Source organism: Budorcas taxicolor, chromosome 8, assembly GCF_023091745.1.
Source record: "Budorcas taxicolor isolate Tak-1 chromosome 8, Takin1.1, whole genome shotgun sequence".
NCBI lineage: Eukaryota > Metazoa > Chordata > Mammalia > Artiodactyla > Bovidae > Budorcas > Budorcas taxicolor.
This window is the reverse complement of record NC_068917.1, coordinates 115,344,425-115,367,434: the sequence shown is the minus strand read 5'-3', so window position 1 is coordinate 115,367,434 and position 23,010 is coordinate 115,344,425. Positions and strand designations below refer to the sequence as shown.

The following is a 23,010-nucleotide window of genomic DNA, read 5'->3' as shown; positions in this document are numbered from 1 at the left end:
ACTGATTTGATGAAACAAAACGTATACATAACTCTACACTTGAATTTTTTTTTTTTTTTGCCAAGCCACAAAGCTTTAGGGCTCTTAGTTCCCTGACCAGGGACTGAACCTGTGCCCCTTGCCTTGGAAATGCCGAGTCCTGGCACTGGACCCCCAGGGAAGCGCCCGTCCTGAGCACTTCTGATAGAGAGACCACTGAGCTCTTCTGAGCTCGGGACCCAGGACCCTGCAGGGACCCTGGTCTCCCGCAGCCTCTGCAGGAGTAAAATGCAGGTCAGACTGACATTCATGCCTTTGAAGCAGCAGAACCAGAGCCTGCTTTTGCACTGAAAGCTCACATGGAGCCGCAGGTAACACAGGTAAGGGTGAGGCTCGGGTGGTCTGGGTCCCAGGTTGGGGGTGGGGTGGCAGGCGCCACAACCTTTGCCTCGTAACCATCACTGGGTGTCCAGTGTGGTCAGGGGACCCCGCTGAGCTCTGCCTTCACCTCTGGTCACAGCACAGCGGCAAGGCCCCCTCCCTTCCTGGGTGTCACTGGCGCTGTGGGGGCGGCGGGGCGTGGGGGCACCAGAAAGCCAGGTGGTGGGGTCTCCAACCTTCCCACCCTGGAGAGGCTGTGCCCCCGGGGGGCAAGGACCAGCAGTGGCCTCTCCCTGGATGCGTAGGGAGGGTCCCAGAAAGGCTGTGAGCATCCCGGAGGGGATGGCTGGGGAGGGGCCATCTGACCATGGGGGGAGGGGTGTCTATGCAGGACAGGGCCCCCAGTGTCACCTCTGACCACACTGGGAGGGGACGGCTGGGGAGGGGGGACCTGGCGACAGGGAGGGGGGCCCAATCAGGACGGGGACCCCCAGTGTCACCTGTGACCACACCAGGGGTGTCCCACCCTGGAGCCTCGTGAGGCGCAGCCCTGTGGTCAGCTGAGCTGGGCGCCCTGGACCTGCAGCTCTGCAGCCTCAGCTCAGCCGTTGCAGGCCACACGCGTGGCCTGATGTGCGCACGTCCTGTGTGGCCGCTGCAGGCACATGGGGTCAGGACGAGGCAACTGGGCTCAGGCCTCCGGCAGGGGCTTGGTGGAGACCAGACCTGGCCCGCCCAGCAGCCTCGCCGGGAGTCTGCGTGGACACAGGGGGGCCAGGAGCCCAGGGATGGGCGGCCCAGCTTAGGCCTCCAGGGGATGAGCTCTCCCCCTGCAGGGACAGGAGACCCTCAGGACCCACTGCTGGGAACCGCGCTTCACTGAAACTCCGGCACGAGTGAGCACTAGTCCACCAGGGGCCTTGCGGGGGCAGCAAAGTTTGCCACTGAAATCGCCTCAATGAAAGACCAAGAAAAGGGTGAAAGAGTAAGGAAGACTGGGCTAAGACTAGGGGATGCACGCCCTCTGGGGGCCTGGAGGCTCGATTGGGGGCCTCAGAAACTGTTACCTGAGTTCTGAGCTTGATCATATCAGCCTCCATCTGTGAGTTGGACTCGTTCAGTTCCTTGATCTCCTCGTCCAGCTGCTTGATTTCCTCATCATTCTCTATGCCTGCAGGGACGGGAGGGTCAGAGATGTGGGCCGGGGGCTGCCGCGGGGAGGACAGGGGTTAGAGATGCTGGGCCCGGGGCCCCCGCGGGGAGGACAGGGGTTAGAGATGCTGGGCCCGGGGCCGCCGTGGGGAGGATGGGAGGGTCAGAGACATGGGCCCCGGGCCGCCATGGGGAGGACTGGGGCACCGTCACTCCTCCAGACGGGGAGCCCAGTTTGCTGGGAAAACAGACTCTTGAATGAAAACGAAACGGTCATGGGTTGTGGGTCTTCTTGTCCCCACTGCCATGCTCACAGTGATGGCACCTACAAACAGGGGAATCAGCTGGGGGTCATGGACCCTCACAAACGGAAAGTTTTCATCTTCATCGAAAACTGAGACGGTTCACCAGAACCTGCAAGTATGCCCCTCCGCACCCGGCGGTCACCCCGTGTCCTGGGCGTGGGTGTCCCCGGCTCTGGCCGTGACCTGTCCGCTCTGCGTGTGGTCTGCCTCTCTGTCCCCCAACCCCCTTCTCCCCCGACTCTCAGAAGGAGCCAGGCGGCTGCTGTATCTGAAAAGAAGACAGCAGGGTGCCCCCCCCCCCAAGCTGGGGTTCTGCAGATGAGACTCATCACACACACACACACACACACACACACACACACGACCGAAGCCCTGACTTGCCGGGTGCTGAGCGGGCGCTCTTGTGGGAGGCGCAGGGACCGGCTCCAGGTGGTGGTCTCAGAAGCTCCCGGAATACCGACCCTGACTGGTAGGCACAACCCTCATCTGAAGAGCCAGCTTGTGGGGCTTTGTGGGGCAGAGTTCGGGGAGGCCAGGAGGGCACTGCAGGCACCAGCTCCTGAGGGGGCCCGGGCGGGCTGCAGGGAGGAGCGTCAGAGTGCCTAGGGGCGCGTTAGAGGCCAGGTCTCCCAGCCGGCTGCTGCTGCGAGGCTTCGTCGGGGTCAGAAAGGCCCTGGCCCTCATGGTGCTTGCCCTGGTCTCCTGTGGTTGGGAGTCCCCAGGGGAGAGCAGAAATCCTGCAGGCACAGGTGCAGGACGGCCGCTCCCGTCACTCGCCCGGCAACTGGGGGAGACTGGGGGCCACTGTCCAGCTTTGCAGAGAGGGGTCCAGTCTGCCGCAAACGGAGGGCCTCTGACAATCCAGAAACCCTGCTCACGTTGCACCCGGCGCCAGCCCCCAGGAATCGAGAAAAGAGAGAGAGGGGGTTCGGGTCTTTGCTGCTGTTTGTAGTGAAATGAAGGAAAAAAAGACTCAAGAGAGTAAAACATCCTCCTCTGGAGGAGCCCATTTCTTCTAGGATATCACGTTTCCTCGTGAGTGTGATCGTTGCGCTCAGCTTGACTTCCCTTTAATTACCCTTCCTTCCTAACTGTTTCTCCCACGGATCTGTCTCAGGTGGGAAAGTCAGCCTCACGGGTGAGATGGTCTCGAGCGCCCCCCTCCCTCGGCCACACTCCCACCGTGACCCGGGGACCCCGTGTCCATGGCCCTCATCAGCCCCTTAGGTCTGCAAGGCGCTTCTCTGCAGCCTCTTACAGGGTCCAGAGGGTCAGAAACGAAATGTGCCTTTTCACCAAATGCTCCCAAAAAGCAGCTCAAGGACACAATAGACGATACTGCCAGTACTGAAACGAGGTCTACGCTTTCTCAGCGGTGGACTGCTGTTTCCCCTCTGAATCTGTGACCAGGCCTTTATGGAAATCTCTCAAAATTAGGAGCTAGGGTCAGCTGAGTTAGCATATGCAAAAGCAGCCACTTGGGAGGTCTCCATCAAGGCCATGGCCAATGTTATTCTTCTGCAGCTGAAGGTCAGGTACAGCTCAAGGTAAGAATGCATAAAAACAATCAAGATAAGTGAATAAAAATCCTGACTTGTAAAGCAACTAAATCATGAGTTAATTTACCACGTAATGAGGATTTGCCAGGACCTTCCTTTACGTTCCTTAAAGGGCTTCCCTGGCGGCTCAGGTGGTAAAGAACCCTCCTGCAATGCAAGAGATCATGGTCCAATCCCCGGGTTGGGAAGATCCCCTGGAGAAGGGCATGGCTACCCACTTCAGTATTCCTGCCTGGAGAATTCCATGGACAGAGGAGCCTGGTGGGCTACAGTCCATGGGGTTGAAAAGGGTCGGACATGAGCAAGCAACTAACAGTTTCACTTCCTAAGTCCCTACCCATCCAGGCGCAGCGAGTACATCTTATATGAAACCTGCGGAAACGTCACAACCCCGTCTGGATCTTCGGGCTGTGAAGGGCAGATTTTCTCAGTGGGTTTCTGTTCAGACTTTTGGACAAGCTCTCCAGGTTGTACTTTTTGTTTTTTAGGTTTGGACAATTTAAAGTCCTCTCTTCTCCAGGTGTGCTTTGCAGCTTCAGCTGAAGAGCAGCCATGTGAAGAGCGGGCTATCACATTTTTCTAAGAATCACAGAGAATCCGCCTCTATTCCCCGACCCCTGAGGTCCAGCTGCCTTTGCAGATTTAGCGATCTTCTTTCGGATTCACACTGGCTGAAGGCACTGCGGCAGGCTCTGATGCTTGCTGCGGGGCACGTCTCCCCAAGGCCCCTTAGGTAGCAGCTCTGACCCTCTCGGTAAGGATGCATGGGTAAAGATGAAGCAGTCTTCTCTCATAGGGAAAATAAAACGTCTGATTTTTACTTGCATGTAACACGCGAGTGTCAGTGAGCAGACGTGACTGCGTGTCAGGAAGGTCCCTGATGCTGGGGTCTGTACATGAGGCCGGTGGAGCTCGTCCCAGGGAACCACCCTCTGTGACCCTCAGAGCCGCTTGATCAAGAGACCAGGGTTTGGATAATTCGTGATAAGAAGGGTGAAAAACGCGCTATGCATCTGCCTGTATCCAACCCGAGATTCATGTTTCCCTTGAGTCGTGAGTGTGTGAGTGTGATTGTCAGCGGAACAATCCACTTCGGGGCTGGCAGTCGGAAGATCACAACACTGTTACAAGACCCAGGGACGGCAGGAAGACTAGCACGCCTCGGGTTTCCATTGAACTTGCCTGATTGGCTTGTCAGGATGCTCTATCAATGGTACTTCACATACAGCGAAGCCTGTGAGATACTCCAGCATGTCAGCACTTTTGTCTTGGGGGTCAGTTTGGTAGCTCAGTCATGTCCGACTCTTTGAGACCCTGTGGACTGCAGCACGCCAGGCCTCCCTGTCCATCACCAACTCCTGGAGTTTACTCAAACTCATGTCCATTGAGTCGGTGATGCCATCTAACCATCTCATCCTCTGTCCTCCCCTTCTCCTCCTGCCTTCAATCTTACCCAGCATCAGAGTCTTTTCCAGTGAGTCCTTCGCATCAGGTGGCCAAAGGATTGGAGTTTCAGCCTCAGCATCAGTCCTTCCAACGAATATTCAGGACTGATTTCATTTAGGATGAACTGGTTGGATCTCGTTGCAGTCCAAGGGACTCTCAAGATCAAAAGCAACAATTCTTCGGTGCTCAGCTTTCTTTCTAGTCCAACTCTCACATCCATACACGACTACTGGAAAAACCATAGCTTTGACTAGACGGACCTTTGTCTGCAAAATAATGTCTCTGCTGTCTAGGTTGGTCATAGCTTTTCTTCCAAGAAGCAAGTGTCTTTTGATTTCACGGCTGCAGTCGCCATCTGCAGAGATTCTGGAGCCCAAGGAAAGAGTCTTGGGGTCAGATTCTGGCAAAAGGGAACTAGAAGAATTTTGATAAAGTTATGAGATGAGAATGTGGTCTCTCTGGAATATAGGTGAAATCTTAGGAGCCTGTTTCACTGTTTTGAACTTTCATCAAAGAGCATCCATCAGTTATCACGTTTTCTTCGACTTTCATGGAAAACCAGCGTCTACGCAGGGGACAGAGATCATGTGACCCGTAGACGTCCTGAAGTCTGGAGGCGTTTCTGAGCTGCCCTGATGAGAGGGTTAGCAGTCTGGGGTTTAAGGCTGGCTTTCCAAACACGACAGACAGACCCGGAATCCGAATCCATATCTGGTACTTACCTGTCTGGTGATGACTACTCTCCTTAATCCCTCAAAACCCCAAATGCTTGCATCACAAATGGTCCCTGTCAGACACAGTGGCTCTAAGAAATCAACTGTATGTCAGATGCCTGACCTTCAGTGAGACTTGCCAGACAGGGGCCAAAGAAAAGCGCCAGATGCTGCCGTCCGAGCGGCCCACCAGCACCAGGCCTCTGCAGGCACGTCTCTGCTCTGGCTGCAAAGTAGAGCAAACTGGTTTTGTCCTGCTGACCCGGTCATGGGAGCTAAAAAAATAGCTAAAAGGAAAAATATTGCATCTGCTCTAGTGCAGTGGGCTTCAATACTTTGAATTAAAAAATTAACAAAAGACCTCTTCCTCACAAGTCCTAAAATTGTCACCTAAAGCTTTTTCTTGTGACGTTAAATAGTTGTCAAAAATGTATATATTTCTAGAAAATGGTATGTTGCAGAGTATCTTCAGTACATTTCCATCAAACCCTTGAGTCAAGTGTTTAATTTATGAAAACAATCTACTGTGTAAATTAAGTGGCAAATCAGGTTTCATTATCAAAACAATTTGCACATCAGATCAACCTTCCAATGGAGGTCATCTTCACTTTAAATCCAATAAAAACACTAGCCTGGGCCCTCATGGAGACAGCCCTCGTGCCTCTGAGTTTCGGTCTAGGAGGTTAGTAGGCGTATGGACGGTGGACGGTGGATGGAAGAGAGGGTGGGCGGGCGTGTGGGTGCACCGCGCAGGACAGGCTGCCTCCCTCTCTCCGCTTGAGCTCCGCCCTGCTCCCCCTTCCCCTGCCCTCTGCCTCCCGGATGCGCCCTCAGGAGCCCAGCATTCAGGAGCGCTTCCATTCAGGTGAGTCCTGTCTTAGCTGACAGTGGGGACTGCGGTAGGGGGAAGGGCAGGCCCATGACCGGTGGGTTCTCAGTCTGTCAGATTCTGGAGAGTCAGGGTGAATCTGAGGGTCTGGTAGGGATGTTCCCAAGGCCCTCCATGGGAGTGTGCCTCCAGGTCGCCCCCGAGAGCCCAGGTCGCCCCGCAGAGCCCAGGTCGCCCCGCAGAGCCCAGGTCACCCCCAAGAGCCCAGGTCACCCCGCAGAGCCCAGGTCGCCCCGCAGAGCCCAGGTCACCCCTGAGAGGCCCAGGTGGCCCCTCAGAGCCCAGGCCACCTCTCAGAGCCCAGGTCACCCCTCAGAGCCCAGGTCACCCCTCAGAGCCCAGGTCACCCTCAGAGCTCAGGTCACCCCTGAGAGGCCCAGGTCAACCCTGAGAGGCCTAGGTCACCCCTCAGAGCCCAGGTCAACCTTCAGAGCCCAAGTCGCCCCTCAGAGCCCCAGGTCGCCCCTGAGAGGCCAGGTCGCCCCTCAGAGCCCCAGATCACCCCTCAGAGCCCAGGTCACCTCTCAGAGCTCAGGTCACCCCTCAGAGCCCAGGTCACCCCTGAGAGGCCCAGGTCAACCCTGAGAGGCCTAGGTTGCCCCTCAGAGCCCCAGGTCACCCCTCAGAGCCCAGGTCGCCCCTGAGAGCCCAGGTCGCCCCACGAGCCCCAGGTCGCCCCTCAGAGCCCAGGTCACCCTCAGAGCCCAGGTCACCCCTGGGAGGCCCAGGTCACCCCTGAGAGGCCCAGGTCGCCCCTCAGAGCCTCAGGTTGCCCCTCAGAGCCCAGGTCACCCCTCAAAGCCCAGGTCACCCCTGAGAACCCCAGGGCATGAGAGCCCAGCTTCGAAGCCCCCTCCCGGAGGGGAGAGAGGGCCAGGTCCCCTCAGCCCTCCTGGGTAGAGCGGGGCCCTGGCCGGCGGTGAGCCGGCTCTGGTTCCCTCCCAAGTCGCCTGCCTTTGCCTCCCCCTTCACCCCTCTGAGCTTCCTTTTCCTTCTAGGTAATGGAGAACGCCAGGCTCGGGCTGTCGGTGATATAACTGAATCGGTGCCCAACATCCCCGGGCAGAGCTGCAGGCAGGGGAGGGGGCCCTTCCCTCAGCTCAGCGCCCCCGACAGCAGGCACGAGGGGAGGGGGCAGTTCTTGCGTTTCACTCCCTCCTGACAGCGTGCGTTAGACGCTCAGTCGTGTCCGACGCTGCGACCCCAAGGGCTGTAGCCCGCCAGGCTCAGTGGGGATTCTCCAGGCAGGGATGCTAGAGTGGGTTGCCAGGCCCTCCTCCACCTTCTCTGCTGAACGCTTGACCAAAACCACGCCAAACAACAGGAAAACCAAAGCCCCTGCCGCACAGCTCCCGGAGGGAGGCTCACAGGCCCACAGTGAATGTGTGGGGGGTCCCAGAGGAGACTCTGCGGGGCTCCAGCTACTCAGAGACAACACGGGGTCACTCAGAACAATGAGGGGCTTTGGGGGACGAGGCCGGAGCAGCCTCTTCTCTAAACTTCAGAAGGAAAGAGGGAACACTGGATTTTAGAACCGGAAAGAGGCTTTGGGACCTTCAGACATGCTCCTTCCCGTTCAGATGAACGCCTGGGGGGGAACGCCTGGACTGAGGACAGAGCTGCTGGCCCGAGCCAGCCCGGGGCTTTGGGCAGGCCTGGCCACGGAGTGACCTTGGACAAGGCGTACCCTCCGGATGCTCAAGAGAAGAGAGTGAGAGTTTGTCTCTTCCTCACACACCGCGAGGGCCATGCCTTCAACTGCGGAGGGCAGGTGTGGCTGACGTGGGCAGTGACCACGGACCCCTAGCCCCCCAGAGAATCTCCTGAGTCCTGCCCTTGGGTCAGACACACAGGGATGAGGCCATTTATCTGCAGAGTGACGTGCTCAGCTCTGGGTTCAGTAAGAAATGCCTCTAGTCCTGGCAGAAAAGGTGCCCCGACAGGTGTGGAGAGAGCGGACTGTCAGGCCGGGCTCGGCACGGACTGGGCTTGGGGAGACCCGGGTTTGACCTGACTCTGCAGCTTCATCTCCAGGTGACCTGGGCTCCCAAGGTCCATGTCTGTGGGCAAGCGTGTGACAGAACCTACAGCAGGAAGACACATTCCGAAATCTGGAGTCACGGAGCTGAGCTCGGATGCAGAGATGAGCCGATGCCGACCCCTGAGGGCGGCCCCGTTGACCTGGGCTGGGCCTGGAGTTGGGCGTCCAGCCAGATGAAGCCTGGGCTCCTCGCCCACGTGGCACCCGCCCTTTCTGGTTCCCAGCTGCGCTTGGCCGACACGGAAGGAGGATTCCGAGGGTCAGACGTCCCACAGGAGAGACGCCAGCCGGGGCCTCCCCAAGCTCCGGCCGCCCTCCCGGCGGGAGGCTCCTCCTGCGGTGTGCAGACCTGCTCACCCCGCTCCTCGCTGTGTCTGCCCTGCTCCATCTATCGGAGTCAGAAGCAGGTGCGGGCTCACGTCAGTTTGCAGAAGAATTTCTGCTTTAGCTCCAGGGTCGTTTGCAGGTGAGATGTCATGCTAAACATTTCGGAAAGAGCTCAGTGGATGTGGCTTTCCTTGGGGAAATGTGGCCCTCGATGGCTGAGTGAGACGGGATGTTGGTGAACTTGGAGTCTCTAGACCGGCTCCGTCAGGCTGGTGGGCTGGTCTGAAGGCTCCTGTCCAGCTGGTCCTGCGTCTCGAGCCCGCAGCCGCCTTGAACAGACGTGGGCCTCATGGGACCAAGACTTCGGGTGAGGCATCGTGGCCCTGGCTGCCTTCCTGGCGGGTGATGGGGCCCATGTTGAGGACCGTTGTCTCTGCGCCCCTTGAGCCATCCTCAGAACCGAAAATGAATGTCCAGTGAGCGCCGGCAGCTTCCAGATGGCGGCTAGGGATCCCAGCCCCATCAGGCCAGCATGAGGCAGGGCTGGATCCTGGTCTGCGTGGACCCCAGCCCAGGAAGTGGAGGAGGAGGGGCCGGGCTCCACTGCCGCCCTGTCCTGGGTGCTGGGCTCCTGTGATGCGTCCAGGCCTCTAGCCCGGGGTGGCTGCGCCTCCAGGGACACAGAGTCAGGGAGGTGCCTTGCCCAGAGCCTGGATGCACGACTCCCACAGAAAACCTGCTCTGCCCGAGCCTCGCTCCCCAGAGTCCCCCCGAGGGGTCTGGAAAGGGAGGCTCTCACGGGTCACTTTGCTGACTCTCGATCGTAGTCGCGCTGAGCTCTGTTCACCAATGAGCGCAGAACCTCAGTGCCCGGGATCACACACAAGCACTGCCAGGTGGCCGAGGACCGGCCCTCCCGGGGACACGCGTGGTCAACCCCCTTGAGCCTGGGCCACCGGGCTGTGGTCAGCACATCCGTCCCTGTTTGTTGCAGAGACGTCCTTGTTTAACGCATGTGCTGGTCCATTAACGCTGGGAACCCAGGGCCAGCAGCCCTAAGACGGGGCTTAAGACGGAGGCCTGTCATGGCCTCCTCGTGCCCAGGACCCCAGGTGGCACCACAGCCCTGCCTGGTGCCTCTTAATCCGTGATGTCTCCAAGAGGACAACACACAAACCAGGAAAACACAGCGCCCAGGGGCCGCGTGGGAAGAGGGCCCTGATCAGGGTCCCCCTGTAGGAGGAGGCCGAGACGGGGCCCCGCGGGAAACTGACCAGGGGGCTCCCCCCGCCCCCGCCCGCGCCCACGCCCACGCCCCAGGGGCCTGGAAGTGCCCCGAAGGCTGACTGGGGGTCAGAACACAGCCTTGAGTGTTCTGCAGGCAAACCCACCGCTGTGGAATCTGGGGGCTGCAAGGACAGACCAGGACTGGACTGGTGCCCTGGCGTGCGCCCGGGCTTCCCGCCTGCGCCTCTGTGCCCCTGCAGGGGAGCATCTGGAGGAGGGCTGTGTGCACGGACAGACAGGCGCAAGGCTGGGCCCCAGAGGACAGTGGGGTGGGGGCGGGCTGCATGTGGCCGGGGGACCCCTGACTCGGCTCCCTGGGAGGCCGCCCCCCGTGGACTGGCTCTGGACAGGTGGGAGTGACCGGAGCCCCCCGTGCACGAGGGGCTGGGGCAGGAGGATGGGGGAGGCCGGGCGGGGGCGCTGTTACCGTTGCTGGCCCGCTGCCGGATGGTCAGCATCTGCTCTCCCGACAGCTTCGCCTTCTTCATGGCGGACGTGGCCCGTGGGCATCCTGACAAGCTGGGGGCGAGACAGGAGACGGCGTGAGTCACGCGCTGGGGACCCCAGCGGCAGGGAGAGCAGCCCGGGGCCCTGCCTGGCAGAGGGGACACCAGCCGGGATGCGGGCAGGCACGGCGGGGACCAGGGAGCTCGGGCTGGCTCGGAGACCAGGGCCACGGCATGGCCGGGCCAAGGTCTGGCCGCCGGGCTCCGGGGAGGCAGAGCAGCCCCTTCAGGCCGCGTCCGCCTTTGAGGGTTTCCAGAACTCTTATGGAGGAACCCCCTTCTTTAAAAACTTCCTTATGGAAAGACTCAAACCTGCACAAGGGTTGGTTGCAAAACGTACCGAAGTGAAAGAGGGAGTGAGGAGCCCCAGACTCGTGCTGACTCAGCAGGTCCCCTCCCCACAGTTACTGGGAGAAATTCAGGGTCGGCCTCCCAGCTGCGTGGTGTGAACACCTGTGGACTCCCGGACAATCGGGGTCTGGCGCCTGGCTGGCTCCTCACGCGCACGCCTAGGTCCCCTGCGTGCTCTGCACCCTGGGCTGGGCCCCGGGTCTGAGCTGTGTCTCTGCGGGATGCCTCTCCCCATTTCTTACTTTCTGGGCCCATGCTGAGGGCCACCCCACCCAGGGGCGGAGCATGGGGTCACTAGGCCACACGTTTGCCTCGGCTCAGTGAGCTTCCGGATGCCTCCTCTGACGCCTTCTCTAACACTTTCCCGATATGCTTTCAGCAGGTGTTTGGTAGGGGGGACAGGTCTTCATACAATAAGGAAGTTCCCAGTTGTGGGTTCGAGGGGACGCTTGTCTCTGACGACAGTACAGGGTTCTCCCCCCGGAGGTGGGGTGACCGCCCCGCCTGCCGCTTCTCCTGGAACCTCGATGGGCCCCAGACTCGCTCAGGAAGCTTCTAGATCCACAGGGGAAGGAGTGGCGGGACAAATAGGTTGCTTCCTGTTTGCACCCCTGGGACCATCAGCCCCAGGCCCATTGATCGGAGGCCAGCGTGTCCCCCGGCAGGGGCTCCGGGATGCTCATGGATCGAAAGCTGTGTGCTGAGGGTGACCGTCCACTTCACCCTCCCACCTGAACACCGAGTGGTCAGAGGGAGCGATGGACAGAGCGAGGGTGGACAGAAAGGAGGCGGCCCAGCCACACGGAAGCCAGGGAGGGCCGCAGTGCCTCCAGGCGTCCGTCAGCAGGCGGATGGTGCCCAGCAGCAGGATGACCTGCAAACGGTCTCACACAGGGGCTCCTGGACCCACGCAGAGCATCAGAATTAGCTTTCAGTCTGCAGCGGTTTCTCCTAGTTTCCAGTTAACTGAAGCGCCGGCCGGAAGTGACAAGCTAACGGCGCCCTGCAGCCGGAGCTGGGAACTAAATTAGGAGACAGAGGCCCAGAGATGGACGTGTTCTGTGCACACAAGCCCGCTCTGTGCTGCTCCCATTCCGATCCTGTGACTGCATCCCAGCGCGGCTCAAATTTGGAAGTGCCCTGGGTAGGCAGCCTCAGCTTGGGTGTTGGGTGGCTGGGTCCCCAGCGAGGGCGCAGTGCCATCTAGCGGCCACTCGCGCCAACCTCACCGGGTGCCAGGGTCCCAGCTGGTCCAGGGATCTCAGGGCCAAGCCCACGCTGTGGGGCCTGCTGGGGCGACTCTGGGGGTCTCAGTGCGATGGGGGTGGAGTCCTGGCGGGGGGAGACCCAGCAGCCCTTAAGGAGACATCGCTGATGAAAGCCACACTTCTCCTGGAGGGGCCCAGAAAGGACCAGGATCCAGATTCCAGCAGCAAGGAGTTAACTGGTCTCTGCCCCAGGGCCCGCACTTGGGCCCCAGACTGGCTGCGGCTCCACCAGGAACTCCAGGGAGGGCTCTGGGCAAACGCTGCCAGGGCTTCAGAGGGGACGGAGGGGATGGGGGCCCGGCATTTTATCAGGATTCACCCCCACTGTGCTGCAGTCCACAGGGTCGCAAAGAACAAGACACAGCTGAGCAGCGGAACAACAACCCTCAGCCCGCCCCACCCCCGCCCACCAGAGGAACTCCCTTCAGGAGGATGTCGCCGTGAAAATAGCTCAGTACATAACATTCCCAGGGTGGGGCAGTGGTTAGAGAGACACAGGGCAGTGGGGTGGTATTGCTTCGAGGTTTGCTCACGGCCCAGAGTGGCTGGGAATTGGGAACCGTGGGCCCTGGCCTGGTGCGAGGCCCCGCCTCAGGCTCTGTCCCGGGAAAGGCGGGTTTGCAGTTCTGGTACCTCATCTGTGCCACCGTTTGTGGCTTCACCATTGCTGCTAAAGCCCCCGTGAGGACACAGCACACGGCTCCCACGCTAGCGCCGCCTTCACGAGGTAACTCTGGGCCGCGCCACCTGTGCACTTGGGGGATGGGAGTGCGGCTTGGCAGGCAGGCACGAGGCACCGGCGTTGGCAAGGGCGCATGTCATGCCCGCGGAGCAGCCGGCTTTGAATTGGCTTCCTGGGACCTCAGGGCGGGTATGGGGGCACAGGCTGCCCTCTGACCCCCAGAGAATCCCTGCCTCCCCTCACTTGTCTGATCTGCTCCCATTTCAGTGTGAAGGGCTGTCCTTGCGGCCCTTTCTCAGTCCACGACGCAGAGCTGGAGTTTTTCCCCCAAAATATTCTTGAGTTTCTCCCAAACCATTTGGTGCCAAATGTGTGCCCTGAGCCTTGGAGAGAGGGCAGTGTTGGAACAGCAGGCTCGGCACCAAGACACCTGGGCCTCAGGGCAGTTGGGGTGTCCCGGTCACAGGTGTTAATTAGCAGGGGGCTGCGGGCAAGACGGGAGAGTGGCAGGCTCTGCAATCACAGTGTTTCCCCGGCTCGGTGCCCCTCCCCCCGTGCGTCTTGATGGCGTCACGGGGGAATCAGCTGTTTGTGAGGGTCTGGGGGCCTGGGCAGCAGCTATAAGAGGATTGCTGGGGCCTTCTCTCCAAGGACGGGGAATTGAGGGGCTTGCACACACTCCTGGAGAGGACTGCCGTTCTGACCCACTGTTTGCCCGGAGTTGCCGTGGAGCCTGAGGGCAGGTGTGGAGTCAGACCGCCCACAGGGATGGCCTTCGGAGGATCAGGTGAGCTTTCCCTGGCAGCGTGGGGACCGCGCTGCTCACAAAGGGGCTCCAGCACTCTTCCCTTGGGCAAGTGTCCCGCTGGCGTGGCTGGTGCCCCTGTGGGGAGGGGGCTCAGGGATCAGGAGCTCAGGGTTCAGCCCAGTATAAATCATTGCTGTGGGTGGTCGTGTCCCCAGAGGACGCTGATGCCCTGAGTCCAGAACTGACAGGACCCAGTGGGAAACTGGCCTGTGAGGCACCCTTGAATCAAGGTGACATGGTGCTGGAGGGCTGGGGGGGGGGGTTGTCCTGTGACCTCACGAGGGAAAAGAGGGGTGTTTGGACCCGGACACAGAGGAAGGATGTGTGACAGAGGGCAGAGACGAGGCGGTGCCCCAAACTGCCCTCCCCCTACCGCAGCCCGCCCGGGTCGCGAACTCTGACCTCTGACCTCTGACACCGAGATGACAAACTGTTGCCTTAACACCGAAACACAGTAGATCGTGGTGTGTGTCAGGCAGTGTAGGAAACCGACACCATCATATCTGTTCACCAGTCCTGGGCTCCTCATCCGCATTTCCCATTTTGCTATACTATTTCTGTTTTCAGATATGAAAACTGTTCGCTGTTCTGTGAGTGTGGTTTTTTCTTGCCATGAGTTCAGGGGCACTGGCACATCTGGGGGAGCAGGTGAGAGTGCAGGGGGCCCCCAACACTGAGGACGTAGAGCAGAGGTGCTGCAGGAGCAGGGGCACGGGGCCTGGGCTCCTGGCAGGGGGTGACAAGTGTGGCTGGGCGTGTCCTCACCCAGCTGGGCCCCTGGCTGCCCACGAGGGCTGCTCAGGGTGGCTTCCCAGAGTGGGGACCCAGCAGGCAGGTGCTGAGGGCAGCAGAGGGTGAGTCCGGAGGACTCAGGGCCACGGAGCTTCAGCAAGGGAACTGGGGTTCGGATGGGGCCTGCAAGGCATCCTGGGTGCTGCTCAGCCCCGCGCTGTCCCAGGTGGGAGCCCCCACCCGTGCGCTGCGCACATGTGGGCCTGCACTGACTCAACCAAGCACTGGGGAGCCTCGGCTCTTGCGTCGTGCTGACCGAGCATCAGCCGTGGGCCCAGCAGCCTCGCACGTCCAGGACCCTGGGCCTGCAAACGGAGTGGCGGCGGGTGGATGGACGTGCACATGCTTCCGGAGGAGAAAGTCTGAAAGCACCAAGCGTGGTGGCATCTCCCCAGGAGCTGCCCCCAGCCCATGTGGTCTCGGGCCCAGGAGGCCGGCGCTGTGACCCAGCTGCTAACATTCACGGGCCCTGTGGGATTCGCGGTTTGGAACAGATGTTGGATCTGAGTTTTTCCCTTCTTAGTGCTTTTCTCACAAGTACTGAAATGTGGAGGTTGGAGTAAAAGAGTTCATACATCTGAGGAGCTTGCAGGGGCAGCGGCCAGCGCAAGGTGGGTGGACAGGGGATGGGCCGAGGTGCCCGGTGTGAGGCCTGCCCCAGAGAATAGGGCCTGCTAGCTTCCTTCTCTCCTCCCAAGGAGGCAGACTCTGATTGCAGCGTGAAACGGGGGCCTGGCTGGTTCCCCCAGAGGAGTACCGCAATCACGATGAGTCAGCACAGGGGTCTGCTCCAGGGAGACGATCTCCACGCCCGCAGCATCTTTCCTCCAGAGGCCTGGGACCCTCCACCCTCCTCACCTCCTGCAGATCTCAGAGAATCCAGAATGGAGGCGTCTCCTCTTGTAAGTGAGCTGCCATGATTCCAATGTCCTTTCCTCAAATAGAAATCTACCAGCCAGACTGGAGGCCCTGCCACGCCTTCGGTTCCCTCCACCCCGCCGCCAGGAGGCAGTGGGAGCCGAGGTTTGGAGAAGGAGGGAAGGGGCGCGTGATGGCCCTGGGGAGAGGCAAGTGTCCAGGGGCTGGACAAGAGCCCAGTAGGAGCGGGTGCAGGGCTGGACTGTGGCCAGACCAGCGCGCCGGGGCTGCGATGCTGTGAAGTCCGGGTTTACCTCCAGCCGGTCTCGAGCCAGGAACCCTGGGGCTGCTTCAGTGTCCCATGTCCACACGTGGGGTTTGGGGGAGTGTGGCCATGGTCTCAACCTGAGAGGGAGCCCACGTCCACGCTCCTGGGCAGATAGCAACCCATCCGCCGAGGCCAAGGGCAGTGGGCGCTCCTCCCGTGGGATGGCTCGGTGGGAAGAGGTCTGCCCCCTTCACTCCGTCTCCCTGGGGTCCATCCCATGGCACCAGGCTTCTTTTGTACCTGCCCTGCGGCAGCCTTGGCCTTGGTCTTGCAGATATACAGACAGACAGACTGAGATGCTGGTGGTCCACGGACAAAGTGCCCAGATAGTCAGATAGTCCTTGGCTGTCCAGCTTTCTCCTTACTGGCATCTCTGAAATGGAACTACGCAGACCTCAGGGAGCTGTGGCTGCTTGTTGACATAAATTTTGGTTTAAAAAACACCCCCAAAAACAAAAACTACGGCTTTTCCACATCACAGAAAGGCAGGTGCATAAAGGCTCTCTTCTCCTTGGACTCACAAGCATCCCACGTGGACTACATTTCCCAGCATCCCTTGCACTAGGTGATGCTATGGACCAGGTTCCACCCGTGGGGTAAGAAGGGAGTAATCCGTGTTCCCTGACTCCCAGGGGGATCCTCCGCATTCTCATCGTCTTGGGCTGTGGAATGAAGACCACCCTTGAAGAAGGTGCTGAAGGTGACTGAGACCTTCTCTGCTGTCCCCTCATCTTGTTCTGTCCTGTGAGCAAGAAAGGAACCTCCAGTCTTTGGAGTGATTCTTAAGGCTGCATATCCAGCTCACATTTACATTAAAGGAAAAGGTTGATTAGAAAAATAACTCATAGAAGTCACTCACTATGGTGACATTTTTACAGTTCTCTTGGGAAACATCAAGCACAATAAATACCCTAAAAAAGGCGATCTCTTCATTTATAAAGGACTGTAGAGGAACTGAAAACAAATAAGTTAGGTCATGTGGTCCAGGTGGGAAGAGGTTTAAGAGGGTCTGGGAGGTAATTTTTTAAAATATTATTTAGATGAAGCCCAGTGAGAGACGACTTACTTCTAAGATCACTTACGTATTTATTTGTTAGGATTAGAGCTTTAATTTTGGAGAATCTTCCTACTCTACGTAAAGTGGAATGAGTCTGAAGTGAGAGCACAGTGTGGCCAGCACACTCACACAGAGAGCAGTTCCACAGTTACAGAAACCCCCTCCCCAGCCCCTCCCTCCCGGCCTCTGTCTCTCCTGCATAGGAGGCTCCACAGTTTCCATAGTCCTGACACCCCACTCAGGCTGGGGGGCCTTTCCAGTCAGCTGAGCCATCGTCCCCACCCCCCAGAGGCCGGTGAGACCCTGCCAGGGTGTCCTCTCTCTGGCCCTCCCCCTGACACCTCTGACCCTGATCCTGGAAGCTGACCCGGAAGCATTCCAGGCACCTCGTCACGTGTCTGGTGAGATCCTGGTGCCGTGGTCAGTCTGCGTCTCAAGATCTGGCCCGTCAAGTCCCTGTGACTGCCCTGTGCCTTTAATTCTTTCCATTGCCCGGCTTCCTTCCTTCAGATAAAGCTCACATCCAGCTGCCCCTTCCAAGAATGCCCTCCCTTGCTCCTGAGAGGCTACACTTACTCCCAGGTCTTGCTGCTCATCTCAGCTGCAGCTGTGGACTCAGCCAGTCCTAACGATGGAGTGAGCACTTCCTAGAGCTTCACAGAGGCTCTGCTGAGGAGAAAGGGGGTAGGAGGAGGTCCCCCGCGTCCTTATATGGAAGAAATGAATGGAAACGACTTCGCAGCAGATGGGGGCATGGCACTCAGGGGGCGTGTCGGTGTGGTCACTTCCCTGAAGAGGAGAGCAGGGCGAGTGGGAGTCCTGGGACCCGGAAGCCAGGGCAGGTGCCCCCTCTCCTCTACGGCCCTTCCTCATCCCACTGGGTGGTCATGGCCTGCGGGGGAGAAGGCACCAAACAGGGATTTCCGCCTTCGTCTCCTCTTCTGGCTCTAAAAGCTGCTGTGCTATTGTGGCATGTGGGCTGTATAAACAGCCTGAACCTCAAGCCACTACCTTTGCCTTTCTGGGATGCTTGTCCACACCCAGGCCTCAAAAGTCTGAGGAACCGCCAGTGGCTTCCAGACAGTCGGCCGGGCCCAAGGACTTCACAGGGGGAGGCATCAGGACCCTCTGCTAAGCCCGTGTTTGTGCCTCAGCTGTGTGCCAGCCAGGAATGCGGTTCTCACACCACCAGGGAACAACATTTCATCTATACAATAAAATAGATGAAAACTTGTTCAACAGCTGAAAGCTGCAGGCCAACATGCGGCAGGACACGATTCAGCCTTCTAAAGGAAGGTGACCTGGTGCAGGCTATAATGTGGAGGGACCTGGGGGCTGTGCTGATTGAGATAAAGGACCATGGGACAGACAGCCTGTGATTCCCCCTCGGTGAGGACCAGAGTCCGACCCGCTAGACGGCAGTGCCAGGGGCCACGGGGCTGGGAGAGTGCGTCCAGTGGGCACAGGGTTTCCCTCTGGAGGTGAGGGCTCTGGGGGTGAACGTGCCTGCACAACAGTGAGACTCTACTTATTGCTCGCGAACGGGACACTTAAGAGTGGGTAGGACGGTAAATGTGATGTTGTTTTTTACCACAATTTTAAAAGTGGAGGTCAGCTCTCCCAGGGTCCTGTTCACCCTCTAACCCCCTGCACCCTGTCCCCCAAGACACATTTATACCCAGAAGAGCGCCCGCCACCTGCCACCTGGGGGTTCCCGTCACTCTCCACGCAGCGTGGACATCCCTTCCCTCCTCAGAGCGGGTAGGGGTAATGGGTCAGACCGCTGAGTGAGCGGCACAGAGAAACGAAGCATCTAAACCTCCGCGCGGCCCCGCCCACCACAATCAATCAGGGCCCCGCCCACCGTGGAGGGGCCTCTGATACTGAGGCTCCGCCCCTGCGGCCCCGCCCACCACGACCAGGGCCCCGCCCACCGTGGAGGGGCCTCTGACACTGAGGCTCCGTCCCTGCGACCCCGCCCACCACGACCAGGGCCCCGCCCACCGTGGAGGGGCCTCTGATTCTGAGGCTCCGCCCACAGTGGCTCCGCCTCCCGGCTCTGTCTTACTGTGGAGCAGCCCGGACCACAGCTCCGCCCCCAGTGCTAGATGGGGTGGACTGACCGTTACTGCCCTGGACTCAGGGTCTCCTCCTGGCACCCCCTCGGCGCCCTGGGTGAGCTGTCTGCAGACCCGCGGGTGCATCACGGGGATTCTGGACGGAGAGATTCACAGTCACGGGTCTGTCTTCACTGGACCTGCCCCAAGATTCCCTCCCGCTCCAAGACAGGGTGCCTCTGAATCAAAGCCCCGTCCTGGGCAGAAACCGTGCGGAAGAGAGTGTCGGTTAGGGGAACAGAGACGGGGAAGGCTAGAGACCAGGAGAGCCTGGGCGTCTTTATGCGATTGCTGGGTCCGGGCACCTGAGTGTCAAGCCGGAGGGTAAGAAGGTGTCGGGGGTGCGCGGAGGGGCCCAGGGTCCCGCCTGGTAGGAGCGCCTGAGTCCGGGGCCCGGGTCCACCCCACAGGCCCCAAGGGGGCACTCAGTGACCAGCCTGTGGGGGGTGCACGCTGCTGGGTGGCTCCCCACGAAGGTCACCCGATTCTCGGGCAACAGTCCAGTCAGCGGCTTGGAAACGGCACCAGGAGCAGTTACATTCATGTCTGTCCTCTGGTGGTGTTTCCGGTACCCGAGAGTGTGCGCGTGAGTTAAGTCGCTCAGTCGTGTCCAACTCTTTGCCACCCCATGGACTATAGCCCGCCAGGCTCCTCTGTCCATGGGATCCTCCAGGCAGGAACACTGAAGTGGGTTGCCATGCCCTTCTCCAGGTACCCCAGTGCTTATGTCATCAGAGAAGTGGAGCTTGCCCTCATCTGTGTCTGAGTATGGCCTATCTGTGACCCTTATCCATAGATCATGTAGGCAGGATTAAAAAAAAATTTTTTTTAATGTTCTTGATTGCCAGATACTGAAGGAAGCAGGCACTTTTTGGGGGGCATTCTGGCACTTTTGGGGGGCATTTTGGCACTTTTTGGAGGGCATATTGGCACTTCCTGTCAACATGTGAAAACTAGCATTTCTGCCTCTGGGACTGTGTCCTGAAGACGGCCTGGCACAAGGATGCACAGATGTCAGCAGAGGGAGTTCTCTTGAGTAACACCCCGTCTAGAGTGGAGTTTGGGGGCGCAGGCCAAGTCCTCCCACTGGGAAGGGGGGTGGCTCTGAGCGGAGTGAGACGTTTGTCCCGCCAAGTGCACGCTGTGGCCAGCCTGGCCCAGGTGTCCAGGTGCAGGGCTGGCCCCACCCCACGCACACAGCTGTGGCGCACTGGGATCTGTTTCTACCCAAAGGAGGAAGCCCGTGTGTGCTGTGGGCTGGGGGCCTCTGCGTCTTTGGATGCAAGCCTCTCTGGTCACGGGCGCTTTCTGACGGGAGATGCGGGGACCCCCCACCCCGCCCTGGGGAGGGTCAGGGAAAGACACTCATCTGTCTCTTTTGGGCCCTGAGTTTCTACCTGAGCAGGAACTTCTTTACAATAAAAACCAAACTTCCTAAAGAACGTTAAGGCTCATTGCCATATGTCGTCCCTTTTGGCTTATTCTGTGTTTGATGTGGTTTTGCAGATGGAGGCGAGGTGCTGGGGTTTGAGGTTAGAGGGCTCATGAGGCCCGGTGGGTTTATGTCATACGTGAGGTGCTGTGTCTCCCGCGTGGCTCCCAGAAAGCTGGGGGTGGCTGAGATGTGTCTGCATCAGTCATTCATCTGACGCCCACGGGGGCCACTTGCCTCTTCTTCTGAGTCGGTGTAATTGTATATACAGATATTTTAAAATTAAGCAAATAATAATCCGTGGGGGGGGGGGTGTGGTGATTGGTTTTTTTGGAGGTTTTCTGATGTATCTGATGAGGTTCCTGTAACCACGTGCCACCTTGTCCTTGAGTGAGACCTGTTTGCCATATTCAGCCAAAACGAATAATTAAACCCACAGATACTCTTGTGAGTGTGTGTGCGTGTGTAAAATGACAGCCTGTTTCTGCGGATCCCAATCAAAGGCATTGGGAAGCCTCTCCCTATACCCAGATGTTGGGGGATGAGTGTGTGCCCTGCAAAATGCGCCTACATTTGCTGCTTCCTCCCCGCGCCTCGGCGCGCTGTGAGCTGGTGTGTGTTCTCAGTCCTCTCTCCCCCAGGCTGGCACGCAGGGGGGCAGGTGCACTCACCTGCGGTGGGTGAGGAAGCTGCCGCTGACGTGCCCCGAGCCGTCGCAGCCGGGCGTGGGGCAGGACATGCCCTCCGTCTTGACCGACTTCCAGGAGAACTGGGAGCCGTTGAGGTAGCCGTCCTTCTGCCTCTTGGCCGCCAGCGGACACCCGGACGCGCTGCGGTGCGAGGCGTACTTGCCGGTGATGTGGCCCTGGCCATCACACCCGGGCACCGGGCACCTGGAGGCAGAGGGGGCACGTGACTGTCTTGCCCCAGGGTGCCCGGTGGCCCCGCAGCCAAGTCAAAGTAACCAGACACGAAGGAAAACCCAGCATCTTTTTCTCCGGTTCCAGTGGGATTAAAAAAAAACAAGACCACTCAAAGGCACCACCTAGTGGAGCCGTGAGGTACTTTACCCTCTGGGAAACACTGGTCCAGGGAAGGCGCAAGAAGCTTGCCTGGAGCAGAGCATCCCGGCTTGGGGAGGGATGCCTATACCGCGCGAGGAAAAGAACTCCTTTGTTGGAGCAGCTGGGGTGCGGGTGTCTGTCTGAGAGGCACCGCTTTGAGACAGGGTCTCAGCCTCCAGCAGGAGATGTGCAACAATGGGAAACTGACTTTGGGATTATTTTTTAAAGATTATATTATAAACCCGTGTTCTTCTCAGAAGCTGGAGAACACCTATTTGTTTGGCCGTGTTTTCTAGACCACAGGATTCCCCGCCAGCCAGACAGGGGTGTGAGGAGCAGAGGTGGTTTAGTTACAAGGTACTCCAGGGGCACTTTTTTATTTTTGTAATAAATGGGAAGTTCACCAACTGGAGCTAAAGTTCAGTAACAGGCTAATCAAGCAGTGCTTCTGAAGCCTCTCTGTCACAGGTTATGGCAAAGCACCAAGGACTTACAGCTAAACCACAGGCACGTTCTTATTTTAATTTTTTTGTTTGTTTTCATCAAAACTTTTCTCCAAAGACATTGAGTGAGATTAAAATTTCAGGAAAGTGGCATTGGTAAGCTGCAGTCCATGGGATCGCTAGGAGTCCGACAGGACTGAGCGACTTCCCTTTCACTTTTCACTTTCATGCATTGGTGAAGGAAATGGCAACCCACTCCAGAGTTCTTGCTGGAGAATCCCAGGGACAGGGGAGCCTGGTGGGCTGCCGTCTATGGGGTCACACAGAGTCGGACACAACTGAAGTGACTTAGCAGCAGTAGCAGCAGCAGCACTGGATTTGTATCACAGGTTTTTGAGGCTCACTGGGAAGAAGTTCAGGACCATTGCCTGCAGGGAGAGGGTGGGGGGGCTGGCCTTCTACCCTCGATGGTCTCCATCCTCCTTAGCAAGAAGCAGAGGACCGGCAGCGGAATGCCTTGCATTAGCGGGAGACTCAGCCGTATGCTGGGTGTTGTGGTTAATAACTTCATACGCTCTCATGAATCTGACAGGGTATGTAAATACTCTCAGTATGTATGCAAATACACCCAGTAAATTAACTCTTTCTCCCAGCGAGGGTAGAGGGACTTTCCGTGTAACTGGTTGTACACCCCAGATGGATGGACATTCGGCTGTCACCTCGTCTGTCACTCGGAGGGTGCTTCTGGCCGACTGCGGGTCTGCGTGGTTCTGCTCTAGAAGCTGCGACCTCGCCCTAGTCCAGCCGTGCCGAGCCCCGCCCCGGCCCCGCCCCGGCCCCGCCCCGGCCCCGGCTCGCGCACCTGATGGGCTCCTGGTCCTCCTTGTCCTCTTTGCTCTGTGCTATCCTGATGCCGCTCTTCTTGGCTCTGGGGCATCCTGAAAGGCTAAGGAGACAGGTGACTTCAGAAGCTGTCCCGCACCTTTACCCTCGAGCTCCTTTCACCGTTGATGGTGCTTTGACCCAAGTTCCTGCAGAAACTGGCGCTTCTTGGCATGAAGGAAAAGTCCTGGGGGAGGGCCCATTCGAGCGCAGGAGCTCCTTGGGGCCTTCAGACACTGCAGGTCCCCCAGAAGGGCACCCAGAGCCTGCGGTCCCGAGTCCCAGGAGAGGCGGGACTGGCTTGTGGTGGTGGGGTGTTCTCGGCACAGAGGGGCTACAGTGC

General features: G+C 58.9%; 1 protein-coding gene across 1 annotated transcript in view; it reads right to left on the bottom strand.

Moving 5' to 3' along the window:
* Positions 1–23,010, bottom strand: part of MYT1L (myelin transcription factor 1 like) — a 128,649-nt gene that overhangs the window by 4,238 nt on the left and 101,401 nt on the right. The window contains exons 15-18 of the mRNA XM_052644495.1: positions 22,648–22,731; positions 20,950–21,171; positions 10,507–10,598; positions 1,428–1,531 (exon numbers count right to left, since the gene is read on the bottom strand). Coding sequence (XP_052500455.1) covers positions 1,428–1,531; positions 10,507–10,598; positions 20,950–21,171; positions 22,648–22,731 — 502 coding nt within the window. The remainder of the gene's footprint in view (positions 1–1,427; positions 1,532–10,506; positions 10,599–20,949; positions 21,172–22,647; positions 22,732–23,010) is intronic.